Source organism: Oncorhynchus kisutch, linkage group LG5 (genome assembly GCF_002021735.2).
Source record: "Oncorhynchus kisutch isolate 150728-3 linkage group LG5, Okis_V2, whole genome shotgun sequence".
In the NCBI taxonomy this organism is placed as follows: Eukaryota; Metazoa; Chordata; class Actinopteri; order Salmoniformes; family Salmonidae; genus Oncorhynchus; species Oncorhynchus kisutch.
In genome coordinates, this window is record NC_034178.2 from 6,988,533 (window position 1) to 7,006,665 (window position 18,133).

An 18,133-nucleotide genomic window follows, 5' to 3' on the forward strand; every position below is an offset into this window, starting at 1 on the left:
CGATAAACTGTAATATCTTTAGAAGTAATCAATGTGATACGATGAATGTGTAACACTGAGCCCAATCATCGATGGATGTCTTATATATTTTGCCATGGTCTTTGATCACTTTAAAAAAATCCTAGAACAAAAGTAGGCGTACCTCAGATTGTGATGGTGATTGTGGCTTAATATCATGACTTGTTATGTATTCTTGAAAATGATTATCTGACATTCTCATAACATCCATTTAGCCCTAATTTATGGTCTAAAGTAAGAAAAACACACATCACCGTGTGTGCAATTGCAAGTGTAAAACCCTGATATGCAAGTGATTTGACCTGATTCCTTTTCATTGCAAGGAGAGCTATGTAGTCTGGATTGTTTTTTGTACCATGCTCTCTCCTACTCTTTGCATAGCTGGGTCATCGGCCCCTTGAGCAGTGCGAACCGACAGGACACTTACCTCTAAACACGATCGTATGACCCCAAGTTCCACCCTGGACCTGGCTTGTTTGTTCAATAAGTACGTGGTGCAGAGGGCCTCAGCCTCTTCCAGCCCACAGTCACCCTATCAGTCTACTCTTTACCCAATATCAGTGACCACCTACCATCTCTACAAACACACAGTGGTGGCACCAAGCTGTCAGGTGGACTCGGCAGCACGTCTTAGTACGGACTGGAGACCATTAGTGTACTGTACAATTGGATCGGCTATAATGTAAAGAAGCAGAATCCAAAAGGATTTTAGTGCAAAGAGGAGATACGTTGTTTTTTATTGGATTTGGGAAACAACAAGTTGGTAGGTATCTCAGTGATAATACAATACATTTCAAATGGGATGTATTTTGGCTTTGTAAATCATTTTTATTATATATCTTTCCTCTTATAAATGTATTGTAGACAGTCCAGGATGCCTGCTGGATCAGTGAAATTACACAGCATCAAAAAGCTGGGAGAAGAAAACAATGGTTTTGATGAAGGTACACCTGCATAAATATGATTATGTTCAATGCATCATTTTGATGTCATTTTCCTGACATAAACAATGCTTTTGAAAAGTATCATATTTCTTTATCATCTCTTTATTACAGAACCGAACGACGCATACATGTAAGTGCATCTTCCTCAGATGAAAAAAACAAACACTTGTCATGACTTATATTCTGTGTGGTTTGTGTTCATGTTGGTAAAATTGAACAAAATACGTTTATGGATTTTTTAAGCTAACCTTTATTTAACTAGGCAAGTCAATTAAGAACAAATTCTTATTTACAATGATGGCCTTCCCTGGCCAAACCCGGGCCATGCTGGGACAATTGTGCGCTGGGACTCCCAATCGGTTGTAATACAGCCTGGAATCGAACCAGGGTCTGTAGTGACGCCTCTAACACTGAAATGCGGTGCCTTAGACCGCTGCGCCACTCTGGAGCCCATTTCTTATAATGTTTCTCAGAATTGTGACACAGAAAAACAAGGTCACATTAATAGTATGTTCTTTTTTTCTTTGCTGCAGGATGATGGGGAACACGAAACAGGACACAAAGTAAGTCTCTCTTCTCCCCCTACATTATTCCCCCTCATGTCCTTTAGGCTTTGACTAATTTCTCTGTGATTGTCCCAGGTCTTCAAACAAGAAGAAGGAAGCTGCTATCAGGATTGGCTTCTTTCAGCTGGTAAAGTATTTTATTTGTGTTTCTTTTCATAGAGATGTAACAAAACAGTATCTAACTCTATGGTTCCTTCAGTGAATTCACTGTGCGGTTGTGTTGTGTAGTGTAGTGTGAAGGTCACATGAAGATGTTTTTATGTTATCTCATGTGTGGGAGAGCTGGTTCATAACTCTTGTACATAAGAACTTTAAACCACAACTGGACTGGAAATCTTCAGAAACGGGTATAAGAATAGTAGTACAATATGAGAATGGAGCATCATGGGCCAGACTTATCACACACAGGCAGGTTCCAATGGGGTGCCTTTGACAATATTAAAATCTACATGGTTACAGTGATTAAAGCATGCATATTTTGTCCAGGTAGTACATACTGAGACGGTAGGTCAGATTATCAGAACACCTGTTGTGATGACTGACCCATTGGTTGGTTGTGTGTGTGTTTGTGTGTGTTTGGTGTGTGTGTGTATTTGCAGTTCCGTTTCGCCACATGCCGGGAGACCCTGATGATGGTGGGGGGTAGTGTGTGTGCCTTCCTCCACGGTTCCGCCCAGCCTCTCATGCTGCTGGTGTTCGGGATGCTCACAGACACCTTCATTGAGTACGACATTGAGTTACAGGAGCTCCTGGACCCCAGGAAGGAATGTATCAACAACACCATACAGTGGAAGAACCAGTCAGCATGGACAGACTGGCTGGACAGCAATAACACTGATAAGATGAAGAATTTAACATGCGGGTAAGTCCTATTCGTTGCTGCGCACAAGAGTAGGACGTTGCTGTACATGGAATTTCTATATCAAGGATTAAGGATAGAAAGATGTATTTTATTTGACTATAGTAGCCTACTGTCATGGGCACAGGGGAAATTGTCTCTTTATGTATTTTAGGGTAAGGTTAGGGTCTTCTTGTTGTCTCAAGCTGTTGTCTTTTGTAATTTGTGTACAGATGTAGACTTTTAATTTGCAGGAAAACTTTCCTGCGATGCATGACATGTAAAACCTGTAGTGTATTCAAGGTTTAATAAAGCTTCTGATGGCTATAATTCCACTTTGAAATGTCAGACTTGATTTTCCCTTACAAAAAATTTAACAACCCCTACAAAAATGTCAATTAATTATAATCCACATAATAATTCACATTCCCTGTAACTGCAGGATTATTTTCCTGCTGGAGCAAACTGGCTGAAATTAAGATCCTACATCTGTATGACACTCATTTTCAGGCTTCTGGACATTGAGTATGAGATGACCAATTTTGCTTACTATTACGTTGCCATTGGATGTGCAGTTTTCTTGCTAGGATACCTTCAAGTAAGTATATCGTTTGCATCAACATACTGAGTTCAAGCAGTTTGATGACAGAGCGCTAGATCTCGATTGCTTTGAATGCCTTATTGCTCTTTTAGATCTCGTTGTGGGTGACGTCTGCAGCCCGACAGATCCAGATCATCAGAAAGATGTACTTCAGGAAGGTGATGAGGATGGAGATTGGCTGGTTCGACTGCAACTCGACTGGAGAGTTAAACACACGCATGTCAGAGTAAGAGAAAAACACAGACCAAATTCCCCTGTTAGGTTTTAATAGAAAAAGTTCTGGGAACATTTGCATTTCCTAACATGCTTAGGATGCTTAGTACAGATGTAGGATCTTAATTTGATCACTCTTTATTTGCTGAGAATATTCCTGCACAGCAGGAAATATAAAATTGTAGTGTATTTGAGTTTTAAAAAGAACTGTTAGGGAAATTCTGCAGTTCTATAAAGTATACAGGTACTCGGATCCAATCATTTTGTTCCCTGGTAGGGCGTTGAAATTTCAGACTTTATTTGCCCTAACAAAACATGTATTAATTCCTACAAAAATGTCCATTAATTATGGTCCACATAATAATTCACATTTCCTGTTGCTGCAGGATTATTTTTCTGCTTTAGCAAACTGGCCCAAATTAAGAATATATATCTGTAGTTGTTCTTGAATTTGACCTGACCTGAAAAAACGCTAATGACTCTCATGTCTCTGTCTGTGGTGTGCTCCGCTATTTCACAGTGACATCAACAAGATCAATGATGCCATTGCGGATCAAGTGAGCATCTTTATCCAGCGCTTCACCACCTTCGTGTGCGGTTTTGCGATGGGCTTTGTGAAGGGATGGAAGTTAACGCTCGTCATCATCGCAGCCAGTCCTCTAATTGGAGTCGGGGCCGCCCTCATGGCTCTGGTAGGATGGTCAACGTCAATCAATGTGGTCACTTCCTGTCCCAATAAACTGAAACGGTCCCTTTCCTTCCCTCCTCTCCGTTTAACTCTGTTAGGAATGGGTAGATGAAAAAAATTTACTAGTGGTCACTTAGTAAAGGAGACAATGAAAGTTAAAGGCGACAAGGAAAGCTCATTTATGAGTATTAGGACTAGGCCTATAATTTACATTGTTAATTTACTATGTGTCGATTCTCAATGAGCTCCATTGATGTGGGAGTTAGTAAGTGTACTGTACTGACTGCACCTTTCTACTTACCACCTCTGCTCTCGTCTAGTTTGTGGCCAAGCTGACGGGTCAGGAGCTGCAGGCCTATGCTAAGGCTGGAGCCGTGGCCGACGAGGTGCTCACCTCCATCAGAACAGTGGCTGCTTTCGGAGGAGAGCTAAAGGAAGTGGAAAGGTAATATAATAGCATGACAGAAACTGACCTAACAATTTCTCCTTTAGCTATTTGCTGAATTTGTAAGTGCCAATACTCGCCACACAAATTTGACATTCTTTACCTTGATCAACCTCACTATATACTGTTAAATTCCATTCATTGTTTTCTCCTTAAGGGGCAACTAGTAGCACCACCTTACATATTATATTGAGTGCTGGGCCTCTATCCCAGTTTAAAGGGACTCTCCAGAACTTTTGTATAATTTCAGCCAGTAGTTTTGAAAGTAGTGCTCACGAGCCAAAACGGGTCCCTGCTTTTTGTGTACTACGTCATCCAATTGTGTAATTCCAATCCTGCAACAACAACAAAATCACAATTGTTTGTTGGAAGTTGTATGATATGTTACGATTTTGTTGTGCTTAAGATCTCCGATTGCATCTTTAACCCTCTGTCCCTTTCTCTCTCTCCCAGGTATGACAAGAACCTGATCTCAGCTCAGCGTTGGGGCATCAGGAAGGGCCTGATCATGGGCTTCTTCACAGGCTACATGTGGTTTATCATCTTCCTGTGTTACGCCCTGGCCTTCTGGTATGGATCCAGCCTAGTGGTGGACACACAGGAGTACAGCCCCGGAACACTGTTACAGGTACTATTTAGTAAACATACGGCCAACACCATAAAGTATACTTTATAAAGAGTCCATGTGTAGTTCAGCTATAGAATCACATTTATTTGGTTTATGAATGAATAATAAACAGTAAGAGCTGAAAAAATAATGATCACCTCATCTGTCCTGTGCATCTGTCTTGTCTGTCATCGCAGGTTTTCTTTGGTGTGCTGATAGCAGCCCTGAACTTAGGGCAGGCATCTCCATGTCTGGAGGCATTTGCTGCAGGAAGAGGAGCTGCTACCATCATCTTTGAGACCATCGACAGGGTGGGAATCTCAACATTGTTGGAGAATTTCATTGAGCATTCAATTTACTGTGTGTGTGCACGCTCACTTTACACAGCCCTGGGGGTTAACACTGCCTTTGTCTGGCTGTGTCACTGTGCCTAGGAGCCGGACATCGACTGCCTCTCAGAAGCAGGGTACAAACTGGACAAGGTCAAAGGGGACATTGAGTTCCATAACGTCACCTTTCACTACCCTTCCAGACCTGAAGTCGTGGTACTGTGGCTTAGTATTTCCTATAACGACGACATGCATCTGATTATTGTGGAATATTTCCGTAAAGATGCAGTCTGTAATTTGCTTTGTGTCTTGCCAGATCTTGGACAAGCTGAGTGTAGCAGTGAATTCTGGCGAGACGACCGCCTTTGTGGGGCCCAGTGGAGCTGGGAAGAGTACCGCCGTGCAGCTCATCCAACGTTTCTATGACCCCAAGGAGGGCATGGTATGTTATCGTCCCTGACATATATTTAACATGATGTAACACATTAGTAAAATAATACTACTTCTATCAGTACAAAAGTGCACCTCCACTAAAGTGTATCACTGAGAGAGTCTTTAGAGGATTATTTTTTTTAACCTTTATTTAACTAGGCAAGTCAGTTAAGAACAAATTCTTATTTTCAATGACGGCCTAGGAACAGTGGGTTAACTGCCTGTTCAGGGACAGAACGACAGATTTTGTACCTTGTCAGCTCGGGGGTTTGAACTTGCAACCTTCCGGTTACTAGTCCAACGCTCTAACCACTAGGCTACGCTGCCGCCCCGTGTAGAGACATTTTAAATGTCCTTTTTTTCTACCTCCCATTCTATCTTTCTCCTTGTTTATGCCTTGTCTCAGGTGACCTTGGATGGCCATGACATCAGAGGCCTGAACATCCAATGGCTACGCTCGTTGATGGGCATCGTGGAGCAGGAGCCTGTGCTGTTTGCCACAACCATCGCCGAGAACATCCGCTACGGTCGCCCCGGAGTCACCCTGGATGACATCATCCACGCCACCAAGGAGGCTAATGCCTACAACTTTATCATGGACCTACCACAGGTGATGTTGACAGCATTTAGCACGCTATACATTGAGGGCTAGTGTAACCGGTGTGAAATGGCTAGCTAGTTAGCGGGCGGAGACCTTGAAGTAGTTGTTTCGCGCCTTTTATGGAGCGATAGGTAACGATGCTTCGAGGGTGTCAGTTGTTGATGTGGGCAGAGGGTCCCTGGTTCAAGCCCAGGCAGGGGCGAGGAGAGGGACGGAAGGAAAACTGTTACACTAACATGACAACGATAGTCATGAACCCAGACTACTTATTTGTGACTTTTGTCTCCAGTGTTTTTACTGACTCAACATCTACTGTCTATCTACTGTCACATGGCCTTTCAGTTCAATAAAGACTTGTGATTGGTGAAACAGAAATTTGACACACTGGTGGGAGAGGGTGGAGGTCAGATGAGCGGCGGTCAGAAGCAGCGTATCGCCATCGCCCGGGCCTTGGTCAGGAACCCCCGGATCCTACTGCTGGACATGGCCACCTCCGCTCTGGACAATGAGAGTGAGGCTGTGGTACAGGAGGCACTGGACAAAGTGAGTGGGTTGCATCCCAAATAGCACCCTATTCCCTAAATAAAGCAGGAAGTGACCAGGAAGTATCTCTGCTAGGATCAATTAATTATAGTAATAATAGTTAGGATAACTCTGATGATAGATTGTGTTCCTGTATCATCTTTCATACAACATGATCAGACCTAAGTACGTGACAAATGGTAGAAAACACAACCATGAAAATAACCATATTTACAGTAGCCAGGTAGGATAACGGTCTCGTGTTTATCTTCTATAAGGTACGCAATGGCCGCACCACCATCTCCATAGCCCATCGACTGTCCACCATTAAGAACGCGGACGTGATCGTGGGCTACGAGCATGGGCGGGCGGTGGAGAGGGGCAAGCATGATGAGCTGCTAGAGAGGAAGGGTGTTTACTTCACTCTGGTCACCCTACAAAGCCAAGGAGACAAGGCTCTCAACCAGAAGGCCAGACAGAGTAGGTCCCTATGAGATCAATGCATCCCCATCCTCTGCCAAAATTCTAAAGTTGACTTGCACACACTTTTGTCAACATTACAAGTATTAACAGAGAAATGAATGTGCAGGAACACTTTTAACAAAACATTTCTTATAACATTTTGTATAATAACCTCCTTCCTTTTGCCTGTGTCAGTGGCGGGCAATGACGAGCCAGAGCAGAAGAGTTTATCCAGGGCCGGGAGTTACAGGGCCAGTCTCAGGTACTGTAGAACTACGTCTCTCATGATGCACTTCACATCCTTTTCACAAGGCCTCATATCTCATATCTGGTTACAGTGAATCCGACACACATCTGGGTGAAGCACGTCAGACATTTTGTGCCAGAATGCTGACTGACGGTGTCATTTTGCGTCTCGGTAGTGCGTTGACTTGGTGCTTGTCTGTTGTTGTGCAGATCCTCTATCAGGAAGAGGACCCGCTCACAGCTGTCCAACCTCATTCCAGAAGCAGAATCCTTCATATCTCAGGCAGACGCGGGCAAGGTCTGTGTGTGTGTTTTTGTGTGTGTGTGTGTGTGTGTGTGTGTGTGTGTGTGTGTGTGAGAGAGAGAAGGAGATTGGAGTCATCAACAGAGTTAAACAGGGTTACTTGCCACTTACTCTTTCCAGGTAATCTACAGTTTACATGTGTGCATTTGTTATGCATGTATCCATAGTCCATACACGTGTGTGTATGTATATATATATATGTCTTAATGTGTCCAGAGTGCCTTTGTGGAGGAGGAAGAGGTGGAGGAGCAAGTTGAGCCTGCTCCAGTGACCAGGATCCTGAAGTACAATGCCCCTGAATGGCCCTACATGCTGTTTGGAACCATCGGAGCTGCTGTCAACGGAGGAGTCAACCCAGTGTACTCTCTGCTCTTCAGTCAGATTCTGGCGGTAAGGTGAAGGGCTCTAGTATTGACCGAGACAGTCTTCATTGAATATCGGTTCATTAGCTTAATCAGTGTATGTGTGTGTTGCTGTAGACATTCTCCATACCAGACCCAGAGGCTCAGAGGAGGGAGATCAATGGCATCTGCATGTTCTTTGTGCTGGTCGGAGTGACTTCCTTCATCACCCAGATGCTCCAAGTACATGTCCCTCCTTCCCTCCCTCCCTCCCTCCCTCCCTCCCTCCCTCCCTCCCTCCCTCCCTCCCTCCCTCCCTCCCTCCCTCCCTCCCTCCCTCCCTCCCTCTCTTCCATCCTTTATGTTCACCTTTCTTAATCTTCACATCAACCGGATCCTTTCTCCTGCTTCTCTAAACTCTGCGACAAGTGAAGCCTATTTCTCTGTGTTTTTTGTCATTCATTTCCCTTAACCTGATCTGATGGTGTCGGTGTCTCCCCCAGGGCTATGCCTTCTCTAAGTCTGGGGAGCTGCTGACAAGGCGCTTGAGGAGGATGGGTTTCCACGCCATGTTGGGTCAGGAGGTGGGCTGGTTTGATGACCACAGGAACAGCCCCGGGGCTCTGACCACACGGCTGGCCACTGATGCCTCCCAGGTCCAAGGGGTCAGTATGGACCTCATATAGTCCTCATAGAGGGCAGTTACCAGACCCCAGACCAAATAGTACTAGTGTCTTTCAAATACTTGATTTAATGGAGTGCTATGGAACTAATGCAGCAGACCCAAAAGACAACCTCACCCATCTGGCATTCTGGGTAAATAACCTATTCCGAACCCAAATTGATTGATTGATACCGCTCCCTCATTCTCTCCTAGGCCACTGGCTCTCAGATCGGAATGATCGTTAACTCTCTGACCAACATTGGCGTTGCCGTCATCATTTCCTTCTACTTCAGCTGGAAGCTCAGCCTGGTCATCCTGTGCTTCCTGCCATTCCTGGCTTTGTCCGGAGGCTTCCAGGCTAAGATGCTCACTGGCTTCGCCAAGCAGGACAAACAGGCCATGGAGGATGCAGGACGGGTAGGCTACAGTACTCCACCGTACTCCACGACTCACTGGCCAGGGCTGTTTGTAACACAGGCTGGAGTCACATAGTGCTACTGTGACTGGAAGTGAATTGTCATTGAAGCAAGGCTGTACACTAACTTCTCACATGAGTTATCAATACGTTATCAACATGTGTCTCGAAAGCTTCTGTTAGGGTCATTCAAGCAAAGTCACTACCACAGAACTTCTCTTGTGTCAGTTTGTAAGATATTTCAGCCTGTAACTATTGTAATGTCTGTTATAGACATCAGGTGAGTGCTTCCTGAAACCTCGTCACAGTAGACCCACTGGAGAGCTTATCTTACAGTGTGGTAGAGATAATGCGTGTAGTCCCTGTACTGTAGACAGTTCCTACTTCCTGTTCTAGACTTACAAGGTGGTAGTGGTGGGTGGTTGTGACATCTCTGTGGTATCTTTTGTAGATCTCTGGCGAGGCCCTGAACAACATCCGCACCATTGCAGGGCTGGGGAAGGAACAGCGCTTTGTGGAGATGTACGAGGCTCACCTGGAGGCTCCGTACCAGGCCGCCAAGCAGAAGGCCAACGTTTACGGCGCCTGCTACGGCTTCGCCCAGTGTGTCGTCTTCATGGCCAACAGCGCCTCCTACAGGTTTGGAGGGTACCTGGTGCGCCAGGAGGGCCTCCACTTCAGCCTGGTCTTCAGGTGAGAGAAACTGTCTGCCTGCCTGTCCGTCTGCCTGTCTGCCTGCATACCTGCATACCTGTCAACAATATAAACAGACCATGAAATCACATTGTCCAAGATGTATTGTACTACCTCCACCACCTTTGTTTATTTCTTTATATGAACTTGACTAAACCCCATTGTCTCTCTGTGATTGGTTCAGAGTGATCTCAGCCATAGTGACCAGTGGCACAGCGCTGGGCCGAGCCTCTTCCTACACCCCAGACTACGCCAAAGCCAAGATCTCAGCTGCCCGTTTTTTCCAGCTCCTCGACCGCGTGCCAAAGATCCGCGTCTACAGCAACGAGGGGGACAAATGGGTACATGTCACCCGCGCACGCACACACAAACACGCACTCACTCTCTCTCTCTTGCTCACGCCCCCTCTCTCTCTCTCTTGCTCACGCCCCCTCTCTCTCCCATCCAGCCTGATTTCAGAGGGAACTTAGAGTTCATTGACTGTAAGTTCACGTACCCGACCCGGCCAGACATCCAGGTGCTGAACGGCCTCAACGTGTCGGTAAAACCCGGCCAGACGCTGGCCTTCGTGGGCAGCAGCGGCTGTGGGAAGAGCACCAGCGTCCAGCTACTGGAGAGATTCTATGACCCCGACCAGGGCAAAGTGGTGAGTCCTCAGTCTCTCTCAGCAGCACGCAATATCCCCATATATGTCTCTAGAGGTATAAAGACTGTAAGAGGGTGGGGGTATCCTGGGAGCTGGATTAGTTCACAGGAAAGTTGACTGGATTTTCCACGTTGCATTGCAGATTATTGATGGCCATGACTCGACTCAGGTCAACGTCTCGTACCTGCGCTCCAAGATCGGCATCGTATCCCAGGAGCCCATTCTGTTTGACTGCAGCATCGGAGACAACATCAAGTACGGAGACAACCTGCGCGAAGTCAGCATGAATGACATCATCTCCGCATCCAAGAAAGCCCAGCTCCACGACTTTGTCATGACACTACCTGAGGTAATGCTGCTGTCAGTGTACTGACTTTAAACAACACTGTCATTGTACTAACTTAAAACAACACAGTCAGTGTACTAACTTAAAACAACACAGTCAGCGTACTAACTTAAAAACAACACTGTCAGTGTACAAACTTAAAAACAACACTGTCAGTGTACTAACTTAAAACAAGACAAAATTGCAAGTTTGTAGCACCATTAGGAAGGAAACGCCAACGATTTAGATATGGCATTTAAATCAGTTGTGGCCAGTTATTCTAACATCTTCGTTTCTATCAAAGATACCTGCACACTAAGATCCAAATACAAATGTCCAGTTTTTGTGCCAAACTTCTAGTCCCAAAAACTCTGTCACAGTATACCCTGCATCTGTTGCCCTTTGTCTGACACAGTAGACTTTAAAGTTTGAATTTCTCCCTTTAGAAATACGACACCAACGTAGGTTCCCAGGGCTCCCAGCTCTCTCGGGGACAGAAGCAGCGCATAGCAATCGCCAGGGCGATCATCCGCGACCCTAAGATCCTGCTACTGGACGAAGCCACTTCAGCCCTGGACACGGAGAGCGAGAAGGTAATGTCTCCATGACAACCGCCTGTCATCACCACAAGCAGTAGAAGAAGTCCTGAACCTGATAAGGATAGATTCAATTTATACAGATCTTTCAATTCCAAATAGCTTTAGAATTGGTACGAGGTGAGGCAAGCATGCAATTTGCCTGAATGGGGGCAGAGGCAGTAATCAAGTAATCATGGTGAGTCATGGGTGATTGTGAAATCAGCTAAAAGCTTTGTGTGTGTGTGTGTGTGTGTGTGTGTGTATATGCGTGCATGCGTTACAGACGGTGCAAGAGGCGCTGGATAAAGCGAGGGAGGGCCGAACCTGCATCGTCATCGCCCACCGTCTCTCCACCATCCAGAACTCTGACATCATCGCCGTTATGTCCAGGGGCTTCGTCATCGAACAGGGACCACATGACCAGCTCATGGCTCTCAAAGGGGCCTATTACAAACTTGTCACCACCGGTGCACCAATCAGCTAACTCCTCAGGGTTATAGGAGCCAAACCAGGAAATGCCTGTTCAGGTCATCACACCGGGTCATATAGTATTTATTTTGCAGAAGGAATCCTGTCAACCGTCACACATTCTTTAGTTTTAATTGGGCATGCTGTGTATTCATTTGTTGTCGTTACATTTAAACAGAACTATGGCTGGTATGCATTCATTACTTGTATATACTGTGGTGTACAACATGAAGGATTAGTTCAATGACTTTGTTGAAGACATGTATTCAAGGTGGGCTTTCCGGTGTTCATAATTCTGCTCTATTAATTGTCTTACATTGACACAGGTCAGTGTTAAGTCTGAGACATACTGTAGGTCTGAGTGGCTACCTTTTTATATTTGACTTTTTACTTTTGTTTATAATTAACTGTATTGCATAAGAATAAATTGAATCCAAATATCTATTCTGAGGGTATGAAGTAACTGTTTACGATTGTCGACCGTTTGTGCTGTGCTTACCATTATACATTTGTGATTTTAAAACCTTTATTCATTGAACCAAATATGGTGCATTTAAATTGCCTGCAGACGATAATACATTCTACAACAGTTGATTTTCCTTAGTCAAAGGCTAAGATAACAGACTCATTGAAGAGCCTGGGACAGACTAGTACTACAGACTAGTACTACAGTATTCTCTACATCGGGTCTTGTTGACGCTTCCATGACTGACACCGTGACGCCCTGACCTGACACCAGGATGAGATTTGCTGCATCCATCCATCAGGTAATGTGTGATCACACCGCTCTGACCTTAAGGAATGGAGTCTTCATCAGTGCATCCCAGATTCCCAGCACCCAGACGGGTGAATCAGTATGCCGATGAAGCAATATAATCTTTCCTGGCTCTCTGCTCACATTCTGTACACTTAGAGGACACTGTTTTACTTTGTGCCATGTAGCGTCAATACAATATTGATTGATACCGGCGCGCCTTAGACAGGTCCTGGAATCAAGTGTGGTGGTGAGTGTCTGGGTCTCTGTTGACTTAATGGGTGAGAAGTGGGGCTAACGTGCTCTAATATGTCTTGTCCACTATTGCCCAGTGCAGAAGGACTGAGTTTGTGTTTTCAATCTCAAGTCATTAACCTCCACGATGTTATCCACTTGTAAAGATGAGTCACCATCCCTGACCTTATTGTTGACCTACTGTAGCTCAGATTTGAAGTCCTATACTGTCTCTGTCCTACTAGTCCTATACTGTCTCTCCTACTAGTCCTATACTGTCTCTGTTCTACTAGTCCTATACTGTCTCTGTCCTACTAGTCCTATACTGTCTCTGTCCTACTAGTCCTATACTGTCTCTGTCCTACTAGTCCTATATAGGACTGTCTCTGTCCTACTAGTCCTATACTGTCTCTGTCCTACTAGTCCTATATAGGACTGTCTCTGTCCTACTAGTCCTATACTGTCTCTGTCCTACTAGTGCTATACTGTATCTGTCCTACTAGTGCTATACTGTCTCTGTCCTACTAGTCCTATACTGTCTCTGTCCTACTAGTCCTATACTGTCTCTGTCCTACTAGTCCTATACTGTCTCTCCTACTCTGTCTCTCCATATGTCTCAGCCTCCACCCTGGTGAAAGTCAAGCCTCAGAAGATTTAACACACTTACCATGTCATTACTACCTACTGGGTGGCTGGTAGCATCGCGGTTAAAGTGCTGGGCCAATAACCGTAAGGAACCTAGTTTGAATTAAGGTGAAAAATCTGTTGACGTGCCCCTTGAGCATGGCACTCAACCTGAATTGCCCCAGGGTTGCCGTTGATAACGGCAGACCCTGTCTCAGGGAGAGCGGGATATGCAGAAAACACATTTCCAATTCAAACATGCGTATTTGTACATGTGTGAAACAAGACAAATACAAGCACCCACCAAGTTATTATTGAACAGTAAATGTGTTTTGTATTAAGCAGCGACAGTAAATGTGATTTAGAGACCTCTATTTCTAATGCTCCATCATCCATCGATGACACAAGGGGCCTCAACGAGAATGAGGAACGGGGGTCCAACTAAATCAAAGACTATAGGTAGGCCTGCTCCCAAATGGCCCTGTCAGAGATTGAAGTTGCTTTGGTATTGAATTAGATGCATTTAAAAAAAATAATCTAAGACCATGTCCACGGTTGGAGATGGAGTTTGATTCCCTTGGGAGTGCTACATGAAACTTTAGTGGTAAACTCAGTGGCATTAGTTGACCACTTGGTGGCATTGTATCCTATTCTTTTCATAAGTATTATAGTGAACTGAATTGGTAATGTAATAACAGTGTAGACCATGAGTAGAAGCACAGTAGAACATGCACTATATGCAGGATGGAGTACTGAACTGCGGAGGTAAGGTACCCTGCTGAATTCCACCTGTTGTGTTGTCATGAACTCATAGAGTGTCATTTGGGTTTTTTTAAACTACAAAAAATTGAATAGTTTCACCGTTGTCAAAGGGGAGTCCAGTTCACATAACAGGGTTGACCTTAAAATGAGAGACAAATGTGAATCACGTTAAATTAATTATAATCTTCAGAAATGACTTTTTCAAAGCAAGAAAAATAACTAGGGCTTTACAAAAAAATATAATAATAAGATAATAATATTTGGGCTTCACAATGAGGTGAAAAGTTGGGGAAATGTTTGGGTCAAGTGGATTAAGACTTCCTAGAAGTCAGAAAAACAGGAGGGATATGTCAAAAGGCTGATTTGGGTCTAACCCTTGTCGTTGAAATTCTTCTCCATGTCGTGGAAATTACCACTAGGGACACTCAAAGTCTATCTTAAATGAATCATCGCTTATTAACAATTACCTGGAGAGGTTCCAACCAACTCAATGCACCATGTACACATGTTGATCAGGAGCTCCAACTGAGCAGTCCCATTAATATTGAATGATAAATAAGCTAAATCATGCAAATATGACCTGTCTGCAGTATATAAGTGAACTAACGGATAACGTTTGCTTCATTCAAGTGACCAACCAATACTGGTTCATGCATGTGGCAGACCAATACCTCACAAGGCTTCTTCTCTCCAAGCGGAGACCTTGACACTGAGATACCTTTCATTCTCAAAACAAGGTCTTGGCATACTGCCAAATTGCAGATAGTGAGGATTTTGTTCAATCAATCACTCACAGAAATTGGTTATTAGAACAGCACATGAATAGAACACAGAAATTCGTTTTTAGGAAAGCACAAACATAACATATTCGTCACACCTTAAATCAGATTTATTTAATTTTTCATGTAGTCTATATTAAAGGGCATTTCATTTAATATAAAAGGCTTTTAAAATTCACTATTGGTGCACCATTTCTACTTAAAATATCAAAATGCACTATTTGTGGAACAACTCAAATAATGTGGACTATGCAATGACCATGGAGCGGATTGTGAAATTGACCAGTTGTTGTTTGTATAACATGCATCTGTTTAACATCTGTTAAAAGCCCTGTTTATACCTTGTGCTAATGCGTCCTTATCTTGTCTACATTTTGATTGTGCCCACATTTCCAGAAATGTGACTACACATGGTATTCAAATGTATATGTTATCCCTTCCTGACGGTGGCCAGGAAGATCTGATCACATTGTGTCTTTTACTCATCTTCACCTGTCTAAAAATGCGGGCACAATCAGAATGTGGACAAGATCAGGATAAAGGACACAAGTTAGAACCAGGTATAAACAGGGCTTAAACAGGACACTTATTTGAACAGAGAAACTGTAAAGTGATGAGTCATTAGCCTACCAGGTGACTTCGAATCAAGATGAGGTTAGATTAGGAAACATAGGGTTCATTTTACCTCTCTAAAATGATGTTTTGTAAGTGATTGTGAAAGACAGCATTGTGCGCTTGTGCAATGTGATTTTGAAAGAGGTACAGAGTTCATCTGTTTTGTTTGTCTACTGTGCCACTGGTGGATATAAAGTGGCAGTGTGCAGTGGTACGCATTGTGAGTCTACGATCACAGGGAGAAGGTACAGTAAAACATCGCTGTCGAGTGTGTGTGTGTTCTTGTTTTGCTGACCCAATGTGGACTTTGAACTGTTTGCACACCTTTCGTACGGGAACGTCATGACCAACTGGGGACATAATCTTGGTCCCCACAAGGCGGACCGTGTGTGTGCGTGCGTGTGTGTGGTTTTGGGGTAGAAGTAAGGGGATGTGGACAAGCTACTAGTATCAATATCAATATGGCCTATTTGAGTATATTGAGCTGGACCCAGATCTTTCCATGTGTTTCTACCTTTTCGCTGCTGGGCTTTTCACTCTCAACAGTTTCCAAAGTGTATCAAGAATGCTCCACCACCCAAAGGACATCCAGCCAACTTCACAAAGGTGGGAGGCATTGACGTCAACAAGGGCCAGAAATCCTGTGGAACGCTTTCAGCACCTTGTGGAGTCCAGGCCCCAACGAATTGTAGCTGTTCTGAGGGCTAGAGAGGGAGTGCAACTCATTAAATAAGATGACGTTTTTCATGCTTGCAGGAAAGACCTATCCGTCCACCGAGGAGGAAGCTAAGCGCAAGGAGATCTGGCTAGCTTCTAGGAAGATGGTGACGGAACACAACAAGAGAGCAGAGAATGGCCTGGAGAGCTACACCCTGGCAGTCAATCACTTTGCTGACTTGGTATGGTGTCATTATTAATAGTGAAATTAATTCAGATTAGTCTGAAAGAAATTTGGGTTGTTATTTGTAGTTATACATTATATTACTATGTTGATATAAGTTATAAGTTGATATAAGATTTCTCAAACAAGTTGTTTGTCCCCTTTTTGCTTCCAGACTACTCAGGAGGTTCCTAGAGGGCTTTTACCCATGGTAAGGTATCAGCATTTCAAAATGTAATCAGTTTAATGCAACAATGTCATTTAACTGAACTTACACTGATGTAAAGTTTGTGTTAACTCCCGTTTCTCTTTCCCAATCACCCTCCTGGCTCTGACCACTCATCTCATCACAGGGTATGCTTCCAGTCACATACGTTACTAACATTGTACTCACTACAGTCTGATTCACAACCCTTAACTACAATGACCATAGTCTTAAAGAAATATTAAAGAAACCTTCACATTTACTAATGTTACACTCCTAAATTCACAAAAGAATCAGATATTGACAGACTGTCTGTTTCCTCCAACAGAATGAAGAAGCTTTGACCCTATGAGGAATGAACAATTTTGAAATTTATAAACACTACACTTTCAATTCTTGTGTCCATTTTTTCCTTTATTTTATACCAGCCCATATGGCAGGGTTCCCCAACTGACAGTGGGCTGAATTTGGCCCGTGGGTGGTTTTATTTGGCCCCCCAATGTCACGTTCTGACCTTAGTTCTTTTATTATGTCTTTGTTTTAGTATGGGCAGGGCGTGAGTTGGGTGGGTTGTCTATGTACATTTTTCTATGTTGTGTATTGCGTTTGGCCTGGTATGGTTCTCAATCAGAGGCAGGTGTCGTTAGTTGTCTCTGAGAATCATACTTAGGTAGCCTTTTTTCACCTGTGTTTCGTGGGTGATTATTTTCTGTTCTGTGTTTTGTATTTCACCGTTCAGGACTGTTTTGTTTCGTTCTCGTTGTTTTTGTTTTCTGTTCCTATAATAATAAATACAATATGGACACTTACCACGCTGCACATTGGTCCTCCGATCCTTCTTACACCTCCTCCTCAGAAGAGGGGGACGAGAGTCGTTTCACCCAAGTAAAAAAAATATATATACAGATACACTACGGTTCAAAAGTTTGGGGTCACTTAGAAATGTTCTTGTTTTTGAAAGAAAAGCACTTTTTTTGTCCATTAAAATAACATCAAATTGATCAGAAATACAGTGTTAATGTTGTAAATGACTATTGTAGCTGGAAACGGCAGATTTGTTATGGAATATCTACATAGGCGTACAGAGGCCCATCATCAGCAAACATCACTCCTGTGTTCCAACGGAACGTTGTGTTAGCTCATCCAAGTTTATCATTTTAAAAGACTAATTGATCATTAGAAAACACTTTTGCAATTATGTTAGCACAGCTTAAAGCTGTTGTCCTGATTAAAGAAGGAATAAAACTGACCTTCTTTAAACTAGTTGAGTATCTGTAGCATCAGCATTTGTGGGTTCGATTACAGGAACAAAATGGTCAGAACAAAGAACTCCT

At 43.7% G+C, this 18,133-nt stretch overlaps 2 protein-coding genes across 2 annotated transcripts; both read left to right on the forward strand.

The window, feature by feature from the left end:
• Positions 1-516: 516 nt before the first annotated feature.
• On the forward strand, positions 517-12,390 carry LOC109890588 (bile salt export pump). Its single transcript, XM_020482525.2, has 29 exons — positions 517-781; positions 883-962; positions 1,074-1,092; positions 1,496-1,525; positions 1,604-1,655; positions 2,128-2,390; positions 2,877-2,964; positions 3,060-3,193; positions 3,701-3,872; positions 4,189-4,313; positions 4,767-4,941; positions 5,118-5,231; positions 5,355-5,465; positions 5,566-5,691; positions 6,088-6,291; positions 6,655-6,825; positions 7,083-7,284; positions 7,462-7,528; positions 7,723-7,810; positions 8,033-8,206; positions 8,296-8,400; positions 8,661-8,822; positions 9,035-9,238; positions 9,688-9,929; positions 10,114-10,270; positions 10,378-10,575; positions 10,718-10,924; positions 11,347-11,493; positions 11,762-12,390. Exons 2-29 carry the CDS (start codon positions 893-895, stop codon positions 11,960-11,962), a joined length of 4,008 nt encoding a protein of 1,335 aa, XP_020338114.1. The 5' UTR covers positions 517-781; positions 883-892; the 3' UTR covers positions 11,963-12,390.
• A 3,546-nt stretch (positions 12,391-15,936) lies between these two features.
• LOC109890406 (digestive cysteine proteinase 2-like) lies at positions 15,937-17,192 on the forward strand. The gene is made up of 4 exons (XM_031824324.1): positions 15,937-16,320; positions 16,471-16,613; positions 16,770-16,805; positions 17,127-17,192. Exons 1-4 carry the CDS (start codon positions 16,176-16,178, stop codon positions 17,130-17,132), a joined length of 330 nt encoding a protein of 109 aa, XP_031680184.1. The 5' UTR covers positions 15,937-16,175; the 3' UTR covers positions 17,133-17,192.
• The last annotated feature ends 941 nt before the right edge of the window (positions 17,193-18,133 follow it).